The following is a 15098-nucleotide window of genomic DNA, read 5'->3' on the forward strand; positions in this document are numbered from 1 at the left end:
CGATAAAAAGCAAGCAGCCGGAAGTCAACTCTTTCGCGCCTTGGTAATTTAGCGGATCGCTCGTCGCGGCGCGCATTGTGTGTTTTTTTCGCGATATCATCTGCAGAGGCTTTACAATGCCGCCCCCCCCCCACCCCGCCCAGCTCGCCTCTTATCCTTTGCAAACTACCGCCGCCGTATCGTCTATAAATAGAGGAGATAGTTGTTTGCACCGATAGTTCAGGCGTGGCTACGAGTGGAAAAAAAGCGAGAGTGTGGGCCCGGCGGATATGTGTTCGGAGATGCTTTTGAAGATTATTTATAAAAAAAAAAAAAAAAAAAACGAGGCTATTGGATGAGCCTATATAACGTCGAATAAAAAAGAGATATGTCACTATCAGGAGGAATGAAGAACGCGCTACTGATGGCACAATGCTCGCGAGCGTGTTGCATCAATTCCGCGAATAATAATGTCGATGATGATGACGCTGACACGTGGCTAGAACGGTTAATCGGAGACATCATTATTTCGCACGTTTTTCGCATTAGCACAGATTTTCTTCTGATCAGAGAGAAAGGGAAAAAAGTAGCCGGTCAGCTGGTCGAAATTTATTGTAAATGCGTTGCATAATTTTTAGCAGGAAATGTGAGTAACGATGCAGGAAAAATATTAGGTAAACACGACTGAGAATCGCCAGGTGCGATATAAAAATAAAGTTACAATTAAACGAGCGGGATTACATCATGCGTTTGTATTGTAACTCGTCTATACTCGGAGTAATTCACTCCTATCGAAAATTTACACTGCTTTAATAATAGATACAAAAGAATCGACGATATTATCTGAAAAACAACGATAGTAGACTCGAGTGCGAACTGTCATTGTTGTAATGCACCGATGGAAGAGATATCGATTTATAGATTATCCATCGCGCGAATACTCCGCATTCATAAAATCCCCTTATCGCTTCCACTCTCTCTCTCTCTCTCTCTCTCTCTCTCGCTCTCTCTTGCGGTATAGCACACTACACACAATAAAATTTGTTCCGATCGTCATCCGGATTATTCGCGCACGTAACGGCTGTCTCATCGATGCGGGGGGGATCTTTCTCGGTTCTAATAAAACGATTATAACGCGGGTATTCTAAACGATTTTTAATGCTCGCTTTCCTTCGATCGACATTTTATATCGACGCGCGTCGCGGCTATAAAATTTTTCTATTCCAAGTACGTTATCGAGCAGAAGTCGATTCCTTTTCAATTGATGGATTTATGCGTGCGTGGGACACCTTGTGTACAGTGCATTCGGCAAATCAAGTAATAAATAAAATCTCGATGTCTTATCTTATTAATGGCTTTCCATGTACGCGCGCCCACGTGAAGGAGATAATGTACTTTTGGAAATATCATGAACCTTAGTGATTTACGACCCTGGAATATTTTATTTATACAATAAATAACGTCTCGCGCGTATACGGCTGCAGCGCAAATAAAAATAAAAAGTTATTATCGATTTACGATGATACACGCACACTCTTATTAGATCGAATAAGTAGATTACGAGGAATCGATTTTACCTGTAAAATATATAATGTACGCAATATCGAAAACGTTTTATTGACGATGCGAATGTGCGATAAGGTGTTCGAACATTTGAAAAGTAAATCCCAATTAAATAATTCGAATACTGTTTATAACGCTTATCGAGACGACGGTGAAGAGTGAATGACTCGCTTATTGTTTTTAACGTATTTTTCAGGGACGACGTTAATAATTTACAAATCGCACTCGTAAATAAAACAATGCTGTAGAGATTATTCATAAAAATCCATTTTATTTTCTTACAGCTTATTAAGGTGAAATCATACCATATAATATAAGTGATGCGTCGTGAACGCTCATCGAGACGTTTGTATATTATGCGCGAATAACACGTGGTTTCACGTGTTGAGTGAACACACGCACATAGATTTGTTCTCTGTGTTGTAAATAAAGCTTTTTAACACGTGAAGAAAACGAAAATGGAAAAAACGCACCAGATTACACATGTCCATGTATCATAGATGCATCTCCAGGCTTTTCTCTGCGTTTTCTTTTAATAATACGACCTATGATAAACTCGATAGTACAATATACTTTATTTTTATTTCTTAATATTTAAAACGTCCATGTCTTGAAACTTATGTAATTATATATTAGATGTATTGATTGGTTGGTATATATTCATAAAGTATATAAACTTTAAGATGTCGAAGCAGAAAATTTACCAATGAAAACAGTTCCTTTCAACATGGTTGATGCGCTCTTATTGATTCGCTACTTACTATATGCTTTAAAGCCTTTTTTGATTTTACGCGGAGTTATTTCGAATATGGAGCGCGGCGTTGCAAATATATAATGTCCTACAAAACTAAAGCTCGATATAGATATAAATAACAAAAAAACCATCATCATTGATAAACCCTTGAATTCGACATCGCGTTTAAGTATGTTTTTTTTATATATCAACTGTTTTTAAGAATTCGATCGTGTTCGGCTCACTTTTATAATTTATATACTTTGAGATGGCTTCGTTTTTTTCCGCAAATTATGCTCCTGCACACCATTAATTAAAAACTACTTTGATCAGTTTCATATATAACAATACTTTTTTGTTCAACTTGTTTTCTGTATAAAAACGGCTTGATTCTCTCGATATTCGATTCGAAGTCAGTGTTTTTTTTTATGTTTTTTCTTTGCGTGTGCATGTGTGGAAGAGCTAGACGGATACGCGGAAAAAGTTTCATTATGATCCTGGATCTTTCGGTGAGTCAATTGTTTTTCATATATCACTCGCAACACACATATTAAATATATAGAACAGTGAGCTCGGAGCAATTCCTTCGTCGGAGATTTTTTTTTCAACAATGTTCCTTCAGACATGACTTACAGCTAAATGCAGTAAAATTAAGTTTTCAGTAAGCATATATAAAAGGCCATCGAATGACACATCGCGAAAACGGCTTTACGATACAGAGAGATCATGTGATGACTGCACCGACATGCGTATTCATATCGATTGAATAAACAGCAGATAGCTATGTATTTTGTATCAAAGGTAAAGTGAATATATAAGAAAAACTTTTTTTTGTTCACCGGTCGATCATTGACGACAGTTTACGTTTCAATATAGGTGCTTACAAACAAAGCCATTTTTCAGTGCGCCTTGTTTAGATTGGATTTTTCTCGACCAACACATATAGATAAAACGTTCGCATCGCGATAACTTATTTTTAATAACTTACTAGTAATTTAAAACGTGCATTAAAAACACTAAAACCGTTACACCTCAATTAGATCAATATGATCTTTGCTTTCTTCATTAAACTAATTGGATTTAAATTGGCAGTGATGAACTCAATTATTGCGAAACGAAGTAATGCTCTTAGTGGACATTCAACAAAGTAACAATGTAAAAAGTTACGTAAAACTAATACAAGTCAAGTATCGAGTTATTTTGATCAATCGTTATCCATCATGATTATTCAATTTGATACAAGAAAATATACTTTTCAAGTAAAGAAAAGAGCTTCCCGTGGTACTCGAACCTTATCGTTTCATCAATATATTCACTTTAAATTTGCAGATTAGATAGGATCTACCACTTATTTATTTTGCTTCGTGTGAAATCGCTAAATGCCATGCGGTGTGGTTAGAATTAATGCAATTATAAGTTCAATAATATAACAAGATCCTCCCTCACATCACTAGGCACTCGATTTATACTGATATCAAGCAATTGTCAACCTTCGCAATAATAAAGGTCCTCCGGAACTGTACGTTTTTTGTTCGTTTTTGTCTGCAAATCTCACGTTTGACGCTTCTAGTAATCGCGTGTAACACTTCTCTATAAAATATCTTTATTTACAATCAAAGATTTCATTGCTGGCCTAACGTAAGCATACGGACCATCAATAACGGACGAAGTGAGTTAAATGGTTTTTGCTTTGTTATTTCCAATCAATTCCTCTATAAGGAACTCGCTTTATTCGATGGACAATCGGAAAATGTATGACGTTCTACAAGTATTTAGGAACATTTAAAGAGTATGATCGTTGAAAATTTTCTACTTGTGTCTCGTTACTTTAAACACCTTTATCATTGCGGAGATCATAACTAGTTATGAGATTGTTCGAGCTGTAAACTAACTTAAAAACTAGGTTACAAGTGTCAAGTACGAAATCACCAGTGAGATTACATATAAAAGAGGACAACTAATTGATATGATTAATAAGAAATATTGAAAAAATCTACTGTTTTTCAGCCTCACGTATTTTTTTTTTATTTGCTTATTCTTCTCTGCTAACGCACAACAGCAATTTCTTTTGGTTTTCTCGTGTAACCGAATCCGGATTAAAAGCAATAATAAAAGAGTCGTAAATATATTTTTTTTTGGTAAACAATCAGTTCCGTACATTGAGTTAGTGTAAATGCATAAAAAAAATCTTGATAATAAAGAAAGCAGATAAGTTGTAAAAATTGAACTGCTCGTGTAACATCTAAGTGATGTGAACATTTGTATACGCTCTTTTGAATGCACATTCCTACTTATATTTTTCATGTAAAATTTTAATAAATTTATAGGTAAGTCAATATCACCAGTTGGATTAATTTCCAATAACTTTGGTAAGAATCTATTTACATAACAAAAATTTACTCTCTATCGCATAAGCAGAAACGGGCAAATTACCGTGGCGTTTGAATACTGCATACATTCGTTGATTTTGTTTTCATAAAATATATTTTTCATTTGCTCAAGCAAAAATATGCAAACACTTTACCAACACTCTATTCGTAAAAAGTAACAGTTGATTATCGGGATAATATCGTTTTAAATTATTTAACTCCGTTAAAAATGTCGAAAAAACACGTACGTTCAATAAAACAAATTGTGAAAAAATTCAAAATGCGTGCCCATCTCTGACATAAGTAATGCAATTTTTCAAAATACACCTATAATAATCATTAAAAGTGAAAGCACAAATGAAATTCTTAAATTTTTGCGTATGCTTTTAATAAACTTGCCACTTTTGTGATGCTTGAAGAGAATCGTGAATTGAAAAGAAAAATAGGAACGAGTAAAGAGTGGTATAACAAAAGCTAAAATTGCAATCAAAAGGGAGCAATAACAGCGGCAGCCTCACCTCTGCTAGTAGGTAAAGGAGCACATTCAGTCCATTTATACAAAAGTGGATCATAACGTTCGACGGTAGATACCGTGATTTGTGTTCGATAGAAATTAATTTCTTGCGGCTGATCACCGCCAATTACATATAAACGGCCGTCGGCAGCCGCTACGGCAGGATAAGACCGACCAACATTTAAAGGGGGAACCATAGTCCATGTATTCTGCAAGATAAGCAATTATTTATATTTCATTAACTAGCCAGAATTCGTAAAATAAGCAAATAATGTCAGTACTTAACAAAACTCACCTCTTTGAAAGAATATCTTTCGACAGAAGATAGGACTTCTTGATTTTTATTGGTTCCTCCAACAACATACATATAACCATCAAGAACAGCAATGCCCATCTGTGAACGGGGTGTCAACATTGGAGCAAGAGAATTCCACTCTCTTGTCACAGGGTTGTAACTCATTACGTCCTGTCGATGTCTACTGTCATGAGTGCAACCACCAACAATGTATATCAATCCTGAAATCACATTAAAAATTAAAACTCGCGACAATAATATCTTTGACTCCTGTCTGACAAAGTAGAATGACGAACCATCGTATGCAACGACTCCCATGCTAAACCGTGGCTCGGGCAATTTTCCGCTTAAAGTCCAAGTGTTCGCCATTGGATCATAAACTTCGATAGTTCCACCGATATCTTCGCCAACCCAACCGCCGAACGCGTATAAACTATTGTCCAAGGCACATAATCCAAACTCGCATCTGGCTTCTATCATACAGGCAATGGGTGTCCACACGTTGTCGCGAGGATCGTAACATTCTCCGTTCGCGATAATACAAGACTCAAGCTCGCCGCCTACCACATATACTTTTCCATCCAACAGTGCAACACCAGGCAAAATTCGTCCTATTCCTATTGGTGCTACTTCGCTCCATGTGCTAGAACAGGAAAAAAGCGTTAGTTCCTAATGACTCATAACATTTCGTTTTAATTATTGGAAACTAAATTAACATACTTATTAAACGTGTCGTATTTATTGATAGTTTCATAGGTACTTTCAGCGGGTCTAACCCAGCCATCTGTTGAATGTTCGCGTTTAGAACCGCCGATTACTAAAATGTTTTTTTTAGCGCAGAGACGAGGTTGTGCGCGCAATGGTACAAGGCATCCTTTATTAGATATCAAGTCTTTTTGAATAGAGGTCAGGGCCACTATGAGACTGCCATCGTTGCATTCGTAAATAACTCGGTCGAGGCGAGCCATGGAACACAATCGCAATCTTATGTGACCAAATATTTCAAAAACGTAACAACGTCTGGCTGGTATGTCATGTGTGATCCAGTTATATGCTGCTTGGAAGACCTGCAAAAATGATTTATTTAATTTTTTGTTAATAAGCGTAAATTAAAAAATTTTTTCTTGACGTGACGAGAATTATAATAAATCGCACCTGAAATTCTGTATCGATGTGAATATTTTCACTACTAAGAAAGTGAACTAGATGTTCTTTTGGCAGATCCAAAAATTCCTCTTCCTGTGAAACGCGAGGAAAATTGACTTCAATAAAACGTAAGGCAGTCTCTAGTAGGTCGACTCGATTGTGAGCTTCTGCGAATCTGAAAAATAAAATTGTATTATATCAATAATCAAAGTGAAGATAAATTATTAATTGAACTTAGAAATTAATTTTGATTTGTAAATAGAGTACCTGTAAATTCCAAGGGCATTGGAATAATGCAGTTGTTCTTGTAGGTAAGAAATACAACTAGAAACTACTTCGTCCAATTCCAGCATGTCAGCTGCAGCAAAGAGTTCCTGCACATTGTCTTGAGTTATATTAACATTTCCAGTGTAAATAAAATCTATCAGAATGGACAAAATGTTTTCAGATATTGAATGAATTTCTACAAGTTCTTGCTGTTCCTCAACTAGTCCACCCGTAAACATAGCATTGAAGTAAGCACTGCTTGCCGCCAAAACAGATCTATGTGCTCTAATAACTGTATTCCCAACCACCAAACCCACATCGCTGAATTGGTTTTTAAGTCTCTGCGAGTTCAAATTTCTCAAAACTTTTGGAGCATAGTGTCCTACAGCGTATACAGTATTGGAGTTGTCAGATGTTTCGTTCATTGGCTGTGTTGCAAAACCCATGGTATTTGAGTTCAATTCACTCTTGAGTGGAGCTACAGCACTCTCAGCCATGAAACCATCGAGTTGACCTTTGTCGACGGCACCTACATCACAGTTACAATTACAGTAATATATTCAACATTGAAAATAAACACAATGTTTGTGGAATGTAAAATAATAGAAAAAAAATCAATAAAAATATCATAATTATTTTTTGTTATTGTATAGGCTTGTCTAACAGAGTTTGTACGGAGATTATTTATAGAATCTGACAAATGCAAGAACTAGATCGTAATTAATAATTCACAATAACGTGATTGCTTTGGCATTGAAATAGTGATTCACAAAGTACTGTAACATTAATATTCAGTCTCTTTGCATAATTCTGTAACAAGTGTAATAGGGTAGATAAAATAAGGGCTAGAGGTTCTCCATTTTAGGAACAATTATGTAATGTAGCTGGAGGTAGGAATTGGTACAGGTAACCAGGAAGGAGTTATACACAGATATACCGAAACAGCTGCAGATTTTATGCAAAACAAAAAAAGTGTAGAATTGACCAAGTGAAGCGACGAACAATAAAAAAAAACTTCATAGAGTTTCTTATTCTATAATGAAAAAAAAGTGCGAAAGCAACGGGTGAAAGGAGGATAAACAGTGTTATTGATTATTGAAGACTTTTCTATGAAGAAGTGCATCGGTACGCGGTTGTAGAGTGTTCTCGGGGTTGTCGCGAGCTTCCCTCCCTCAACAAAAAAAAAAAAAATATATATATATATATACTCACGGCATATACGCGAGAGAACTTTGTAGACACTGGGAAACGACTTGCTGTTGTTTTTCCCCTTCAGACGCATAATTACCACCTCATTTTCCAAGCAGCCCAAGCTAAGTCAGTGCGTCGCGCTTCAGATGCGAGACACGAACCTATGGATGTTTCTCTCTCTCTCTCTCTCTTTCTCTGTCTCGTTCGCACTCCCTCTCTCGACCCCGCGAATCAATCACTAATTCGCTAATCACTAATGTGACATATGTCAAGCGCAGTGTCGACGAGCCTTGAAGTCCGCAGCGATTTTCTTTCTGCTCCAATTTCCGTTCTCGGCGCTCGCGCGAATCCGTGTCTATATCAGCTGCTCCTTGAGAGAGTTCGCGGAAAGAGTGTCACATTTTCGAACACTTCACATTTCCACTCGCGCGCACTATACTGACTGCAGCTCAATGTCAAATCGCTGAGTGGACGGTCGGACTGCGGGCTGCGGCCTGGAATTTATTAATTTGTTTTGCACATTTTAGCGCATCCGCCCACTTTCGAGAGCGAGAGGAGTTTTCGAGTTGTCGATTTAAAGGGGCTCGCTGCTACCAATGTGGCGATTTGAATTTTTGCGCGCCTTTTTCTTACAGAGTTGCATTTTTCTCAATAAAACTTTACGATTTATATACGACATCGTAACGAAATAACCAATAGGCCGGATTATAATTGTTCGAATCAATAATCTCGATGCGTATGATGACAGTCATTTGATCAACAATGTAGACTGATAGAGTATGTATACCTATATATAAATACGGAGGCGACGCGTATGACTGTTGGGTTGGCAGCGCTCAGCGGACTAGTTCAGTGCGCTCCTCCACCCCGCCGAAGAGGTCCATATATTTTTCTTCGTCGTGCTCGTTCGATAGCGTCGTACAGGTTAATCGTCCGATCCAAAATTACGCATTCTTTCAAGATTCAGCCTCCCCCGCAGAGTGCCCGTTTGTTATTCTTTTTTTTTCTGACTGGAGGAACCGATAGCAAGCTGTTCGATTCCTCCAAAAATGACGCGCATATCGAAGGACAAGAGGTCGTATGCCAAGTTTACGGTAAGCCAAGCTGATATAATTATTACCTCATGCCACGCTTACTCATCCCATTGTGTGTGTGCGTGCAATCGTGCATTTTGGCCTGTTGAGGGTGTAACAACGCTTTGCATTTCTTTTTTTTTCAGGGCGTCGACGAGCACGACGAGTTTCTCAGTCGAATTTCGAAAACCCTCTACTACACGAAATTACCAGTGACAGATTGCCTGAGCTTGCCTGTGACAGGTTTGTGCCAAATTTGGTCAAAGAGATTGCATATCTACTTCTGTTGATACAGATACTTGTTTACTCGACTTGGTGCAATCGTCCTTACTTATATTGAACTTTGAATGTTATTTCAGAATTGGCTGCTGAGATATTCACTGAAGTGAAAAATGGACAAACATTGGAGAGACTTGATGTCGAGGAAGCAAGTCGAATCTCTAGAAATGCGTGCGTTTCACCGTGCTCTCTTGTTCTGGCATTACTGTATCTGGAAAGATTGAAAGTCTGTAATCCAGAGTACTTGCAGAGAGTTGCTCCTTCTGAACTGTTTTTGGTTTCGTTGGTATGTGTTATTTTTTTTTAAATTAAAATGTTCATATAGATCGGTGGAATAAATGATAAAATAAATTACATTTACAGATGGTAGCTAGCAAATTTCTACACGATGATGGAGAGGAAGATGAGGTTTTCAACACTGAATGGGCACAATCGGGTCATTTGAGCGTTGCCAAAATGAATCGTTTGGAAAAGGACTTTCTCAAAGCCATTGTAAGAACAACTTATCAAACTTAAAATAATGAATAATGAAAAGTAAAATTTACTAAGATTTAGACTTTTTATTACAATAATGACTAAGTATAACAATGACTAGAACTATCAGAAGAACAGGTAATCAAAGTGATTATCTTGTTTTTATTTTTTTTTACATAAAACTAGTTTATTTTTACTGGACATTTTCTATGAAAAATATTTTTCTTTTAAGTGTATCATGTTCTTAATACTATACTTTTATTGCTTAGAATTGGACTGTCTATGTTCATAATCAAGATTTCTGGGAAAGGCTACAGAGGCTAGAAAAAGATATAGCCTACAAGGAAGCAAGAAAAAGAGGCTGGTTTTCTTACACAGAACTCAACACTTTATTGGATTCAATGCACTTAGCAGCGCTACTAAATACAATTCTCAGTGTATCTTCTATATGCATAGCAACTTATGCTGCAGGACTAATTACATTGCTAGGATCTGCTTTGGTTGCCACTCATCTTCCAGGAACTATACTAAGTTCAAATCAGCAAACTCAGTCAACTAGCATAACAAACCTCCAGTGCACACGTTCTTCAGATGAAAGTTCCCAAACAGAGCTTGAGGAAGAAGTCGAAGATATATTATTGAATTTGATATCAGAGGTACCTGAAACTTGGAATGAATCTTATTCTGAAAAGGATGTTTTACAACAAGACAGTAGTAATTGTACTGTCGAAGGAAAAAAAGGGTTGAAATGGATCGTCGATTCAGTTACATTTTGGCTTGCAAGTTGTTCCAATTACAAATCAACAATTTGTTCAAATTATTGGAATAACAAATCTAATGGAAATAGTGCACATGTTACCAAAACTGATTTTTCAATCGCATCAGATCTGCTTTCACCATATTCCAATAATGAGGCTAAAAAAATGAGAGAAAAATCTTTTGATTCAAGTCTGAAAATTTCCTCGCAAGACTGGAAATATTATCTTGGCTATCTATCTAAAATATCTCACTAAGCCATGGTATGCAAGACAATTTTCTTTTTGATTGTCTGAGCCTAAAAGTATATATTGAAAAAAGTTTAACTCAAAAAGAGTAAGTTACGAATTATTTAACTTAATTTATTTTTAAACTAACAAAAAAGTCTAATTTTTACCTTCGATCTTAATTTTCTAAATAAAATTATTTTTCATGATAGCTTTAAATTTTTACGAGAGTTAAGCTATTTTGAATATGACTGAAGTTTACATTGAATCGTCAGTTGCGCGATAGTGAAAGAAGACAGAGTGATTAACAAATGATTAAACTGTATCATGTACAACGTAGTAAATTAAGCATCATCTCTAAAACAAAGATATATTTTTTGTACTGACTTCTATTCTGTATTTTTGCTCCAAAAAAGCATTTTTTCAATAAACGTAACAAGAGTAAGTACGCCGTTGTGGACTATTATTACCTAGGCTATTTTAGCATTTATATATATATATATAAGTATAAAGAAAATATTGTTCGGTGCATATATATAAATCTTTTATAAATTAAATTGTAAATATCCTAAACACTGCATAAAAGTTTCTCTATTTACACTCTTTAAAAATAATTAAGAATATTAGGTATACAGTTAAAATGGCGAAGCGTTAGCCGACTTGTATCCAGCAATGGCTAATGCATGTCTAAAAGTTCTAAAAATTCATCATAGATTTGTACAACAAAAATTTGATAACTACATTCTAATTGGACCCTATTTTTTCTCTTCCTCCTTGTTAGGCGGTTCTTTGTCTGGTTCGTCTTTTTTATCTTCTTTATGTAGAATTAAAAGTGGCAGCATTCCTAGTAGACAGCCAATAGTTACTCCAAATACTCGGCCCTAGAGTAGTGAACATTTTATTTAGATAAATAAATTATATTAACAAAAAAGGAATTCGATTTGTGATTCATAACTTACGAAATTCGCAGCTCGTCTGGATTTTGGCAGATCAAGTTGGATTGGTGTTAGCTTAGGCGGTTCAAATCCTATTTTTTGGGCAAGAAGCTCGACGTAGAAGGCCGAACCGATACCCAAAATATCGGAGATGGTGTTACCGAAGGCTGCCGCAGTCATTGTCGAAAGGGATATAAAAACACCCATTGTTGCTTCGATAGAATCACCCTAAATATTAAATGAGTAACAAAAATTAATTGGATGCTACAAACAAACTGATAGCAGTATTTAACTTTGATACATACGGCGATTATCATAATGGCATTGTCAAGGAATCCAAATCCGACGAATGGAATAGCGTTCGCGACTGAAACTATAAAAAGAACACATATTTTAATTATGCTGTATACTTCCAGATGTATGAACCTCTTCAAACCGGATATAATCCAGTTTAATTCGACTTTGGCCGATCTTTGGAGTGAAAGGAAAAGTTTCGAAATTTTTCGGTCAAGGTTTTTAAAATGTTTTTCGTGAGAAATAACTCTTAAATGCCTGTTATAAAATTTTGTTTTTCAATAAAAAATGGTTCTTACCTCGCATTAACTCTCTGGTGGTTGGTTGAGGAACTGTCTCCGCTGCAAGATCAAACCAGAAGTATTATTAAACAGAAAGAAATTTATAACCACATTAATACTTCTTTTATTGTCTTTTTCACGGAGTTATATATACACGTGTTGATTGAGTATACATTCATTCACTGAGCAAGATGAAGGTGCATGAATGAGTATATTAATCGAGTTAGTAACAGCGTGTAACAGGCAATTTATCATTAATCATTTTGATTGTTGGACAGACTTACAGAATAGATTTTCCATAAAGTGTGTAAAGCAGGAAGGAGAAGAAAGTTAATTAGTTCACATTGGCAAAGATTGCGTAGAAGTACAGTATAGTATAGTTAGTCAGTATTGTTTCCAGAAGACCAGCATAGAGGACAGCATAATAAAGATGAAAAGAATGATGCATCCCAGTGTTTGATGTAATGGTGAAGGTGTGTCACACTGATCATTTTTATAGATATATATTGTTTGAGTTTGAGAAACATTTATGATTTTATAACATTCAGACTAGTTTTATCAAGAAATTTGATACATATAGAGAATCATTTTTCTAGTTTTCAAAAGTGTTTTACATGCAAGCTTACGTGGCTTATTGGTATTTGCTGTATCCACTTGAAGCACAATCATAAAGCAAAATTTATATGATAAAAAAGTCACATAAATTGATCAAATCAAACCATAGAGATATTTTGTTCAAGATACAAGATAATTTTGATGTAATATAACGATATATAAAAATCTCTCATATGATAAAAGTACATAGAATCTGAAGTACACCGACACCACCAATCACCAAAACTAGAAAAGCTATAAGAAATGTAATCAATTAAGGCTTCTTCTGCTGGTCCTGGAAACTGAGAATTTTTTACTCATACCATATTTTCTCAATAGCCAGTCATCAGGCACAGCACAGTAACTTCCTGTTGGATCTACATCACCCAGTGATGGTACTTTGCTTGGTCTTCCAAATTTACTCCTCCATCTGAAGGCTGCTAATTGACCTAATAAAATAAATGAAAATCGGGACAACTTAATAAAAATAAAACAAAATAAAATTAAATATAAAGCTTATAGGAGGGCTACAGGAGTGCTATCGAGATAGGAAAAACGTGGATTGAAGAGAAAAAAAGAATCTTTGAGAAATCTTTATAAGCTACCTCTTTATAGATGGTAGAAAAATCCGCACTCCTGCTTACGGCATTATTATGAGCGTTGGCAAGCCGATGTGCTGGTCTCTCATATTGTTAGAAGAGACTCTTCAGTACAGATCTGTGCATTTAGAGCTCGTACACAGAGTCTTTGTACTCTACACGAAAAATAATGCGTGAAATCTATTGTATGATAATAATATTTTCAATTGTTATTAGCAGTAGTTTATATTGAGATTTTCAGAATGCTATAAGCTCATCTACATGACAAAGATCAGCATTCGACGTACAAACATAACCATGGTGGATATTTCATATAGATTATAGGCAATTCAAGTGAGAGAGAATGCAAAAACACGAATCCTCTTGTTACATTGATATCATAAATCAAGACATAGACGACTATAGAATAAAACTTTGTAATTAAAATTAACTCTGATGGATTGTACTCTCATAAATGGATTTTGGAGTGCCATTATCTTATCTGCTTATTGACCAACATATCTTACCTTCATACTCGGCCTTGAGCTTTTGGGACTGACATTCCTGGAGAGCAGCAATGAGTACTTTTCGCTCATCTGCAGTCAACCGCACAGCCAGCTCCTTGGCCTGTGTCTTGGTCAAGACTCCAGGAACAGCTCCAGATGATATTGCACCTGCACTGCCGAATCTCTCTTGATTAAAGAGAGTCATCGAGGTATTTTTCTGAACACAATTCTTGCCTGATAGACTCCAGAGGCATCTTCTGTTCTGAGCGATTCTCAGAACGTGCTTCCCAGCAAAGATGGACAAGGAACTAATACAAGAACTACTACTGAGGGTAGCCCTACACAGCACCGCGGACATAGACGTGCACATTTTGGAGCAGCGCGAGGAATACCCGAATGAACTTGTACACGAAATCAGTCAAGGAGAACTAAAAACTACCTATCACTCAAAAATCTTTTTAAAAAAGTTAAAGCTCGATATTTACGACGGACGAGAGTGAGACGACTGATGCGGAAAGGAGCCCATTATAATTGCCGATGATGACATCGATGCATCCATAATACGGGGTGTTGCACGACTAGTCGATGACGAACGACTGAGCTGCTCCGAGCGAGCCTACTATACTCCGCTTCGATTGGAACGGGCTACTACTGCTTTTGTGCGTTCGCTGCCGCCGCTGCATCCCTCGCTCATCGAATTTGCCCACAAAAACGACGTGACGCACGTCACGTTTCTGACGTCATCCGTAAAAGAAAGCCACACAGCGGCTAGGTATACTTACTCCTACTCCTCTCCGCGACGCGCAGGTTGTGGATTCATCGGGGCATGGCTTGCGCGGCGTCTGCTACTACGGCGACCTGTCGCGTGATGCCCTCTATGATATATGCTATATACATGCTATATCCTTCCGATCCTTCTACGCTTGTTTCATCAATTATTCAAGGCATTGGGGCTGCGCGGGAGGCTGATCGAGGTGTTATCAAGATTTTATCGGAAGCTCGCCCCTCTTGTCGAATCCAGATAATTTTGTTATCGATATAGGA

The 15098-nt window shown here is 36.6% G+C and overlaps 3 protein-coding genes across 7 annotated transcripts; 1 reads left to right on the forward strand and 2 right to left on the reverse strand.

Annotated features, from left to right (window-relative positions):
• Nucleotides 1-1787: 1787 nt before the first annotated feature.
• On the reverse strand, nucleotides 1788-8573 carry LOC100114264 (actin-binding protein IPP). The gene is made up of 7 exons (XM_031923456.2): nucleotides 8079-8573; nucleotides 6867-7395; nucleotides 6609-6774; nucleotides 6174-6520; nucleotides 5750-6096; nucleotides 5454-5674; nucleotides 1788-5367 (listed from the first exon to the last, which is right to left on the reverse strand). Exons 1-7 carry the CDS (start codon nucleotides 8146-8148, stop codon nucleotides 5131-5133), a joined length of 1917 nt encoding a protein of 638 aa, XP_031779316.1. The 5' UTR covers nucleotides 8149-8573; the 3' UTR covers nucleotides 1788-5130.
• Nucleotides 8574-8878: 305 nt separating this feature from the next.
• LOC100678813 (protein CNPPD1) lies at nucleotides 8879-11314 on the forward strand. The gene is made up of 5 exons (XM_008219441.4): nucleotides 8879-9151; nucleotides 9277-9373; nucleotides 9490-9695; nucleotides 9773-9901; nucleotides 10153-11314. Exons 1-5 carry the CDS (start codon nucleotides 9107-9109, stop codon nucleotides 10894-10896), a joined length of 1221 nt encoding a protein of 406 aa, XP_008217663.1. The 5' UTR covers nucleotides 8879-9106; the 3' UTR covers nucleotides 10897-11314.
• On the reverse strand, nucleotides 10249-14859 carry LOC100114325 (transmembrane protein 65). 5 transcript variants are annotated; one of them, XM_016982273.3, is made up of 6 exons: nucleotides 14076-14859; nucleotides 13294-13419; nucleotides 12395-12427; nucleotides 12107-12174; nucleotides 11826-12029; nucleotides 10249-11747 (listed from the first exon to the last, which is right to left on the reverse strand). In XM_016982273.3, exons 1-6 carry the CDS (start codon nucleotides 14422-14424, stop codon nucleotides 11622-11624), a joined length of 906 nt encoding a protein of 301 aa, XP_016837762.1. In that variant the 5' UTR covers nucleotides 14425-14859; the 3' UTR covers nucleotides 10249-11621. The 5 variants fall into 5 exon arrangements, with proteins under 5 accessions (XP_016837762.1, XP_001599373.1, XP_016837763.1 ...); XM_001599323.6 differs by having other exon boundaries at nucleotides 12395-12436; XM_016982274.3 differs by lacking the exon at nucleotides 13294-13419 and adding an exon at nucleotides 13003-13029 and having other exon boundaries at nucleotides 12395-12436; nucleotides 14076-14765.
• Between the last annotated feature and the right edge of the window lie 239 nt (nucleotides 14860-15098).

The sequence above is a fragment of the Nasonia vitripennis genome, chromosome 2 (genome assembly GCF_009193385.2).
Source record: "Nasonia vitripennis strain AsymCx chromosome 2, Nvit_psr_1.1, whole genome shotgun sequence".
In the NCBI taxonomy this organism is placed as follows: Eukaryota; Metazoa; Arthropoda; class Insecta; order Hymenoptera; family Pteromalidae; genus Nasonia; species Nasonia vitripennis.

Coding starts and splice junctions, on each gene's coding strand:
- LOC100114325 (XM_001599323.6), bottom strand. CDS start 14,424: ATGTGCACGTCTATGTCCGCGGTGCTGTGTAGGGCTACCCTCAGTAGT. Junction 12,175..12,394: donor CACCAGAGAGTTAATGCGAG/GTAAGAACCATT, acceptor TTCTTTTTATAG/TTTCAGTCGCGAACGCTATT. Junction 12,030..12,106: donor ATGCCATTATGATAATCGCC/GTATGTATCAAA, acceptor TTTAATATTTAG/GGTGATTCTATCGAAGCAAC.
- LOC100114264 (XM_031923456.2), bottom strand. CDS start 8,148: ATGCGTCTGAAGGGGAAAAACAACAGCAAGTCGTTTCCCAGTGTCTAC. Junction 7,396..8,078: donor AGTTCTCTCGCGTATATGCC/GTGAGTATATAT, acceptor ACTGTGATGTAG/GTGCCGTCGACAAAGGTCAA. Junction 6,521..6,608: donor ACATCGATACAGAATTTCAG/GTGCGATTTATT, acceptor TCATTTTTGCAG/GTCTTCCAAGCAGCATATAA.
- LOC100678813 (XM_008219441.4), top strand. CDS start 9,107: ATGACGCGCATATCGAAGGACAAGAGGTCGTATGCCAAGTTTACG. Junction 9,152..9,276: donor GGTCGTATGCCAAGTTTACG/GTAAGCCAAGCT, acceptor TTTTTTTTTCAG/GGCGTCGACGAGCACGACGA. Junction 9,902..10,152: donor AGGACTTTCTCAAAGCCATT/GTAAGAACAACT, acceptor TTTATTGCTTAG/AATTGGACTGTCTATGTTCA.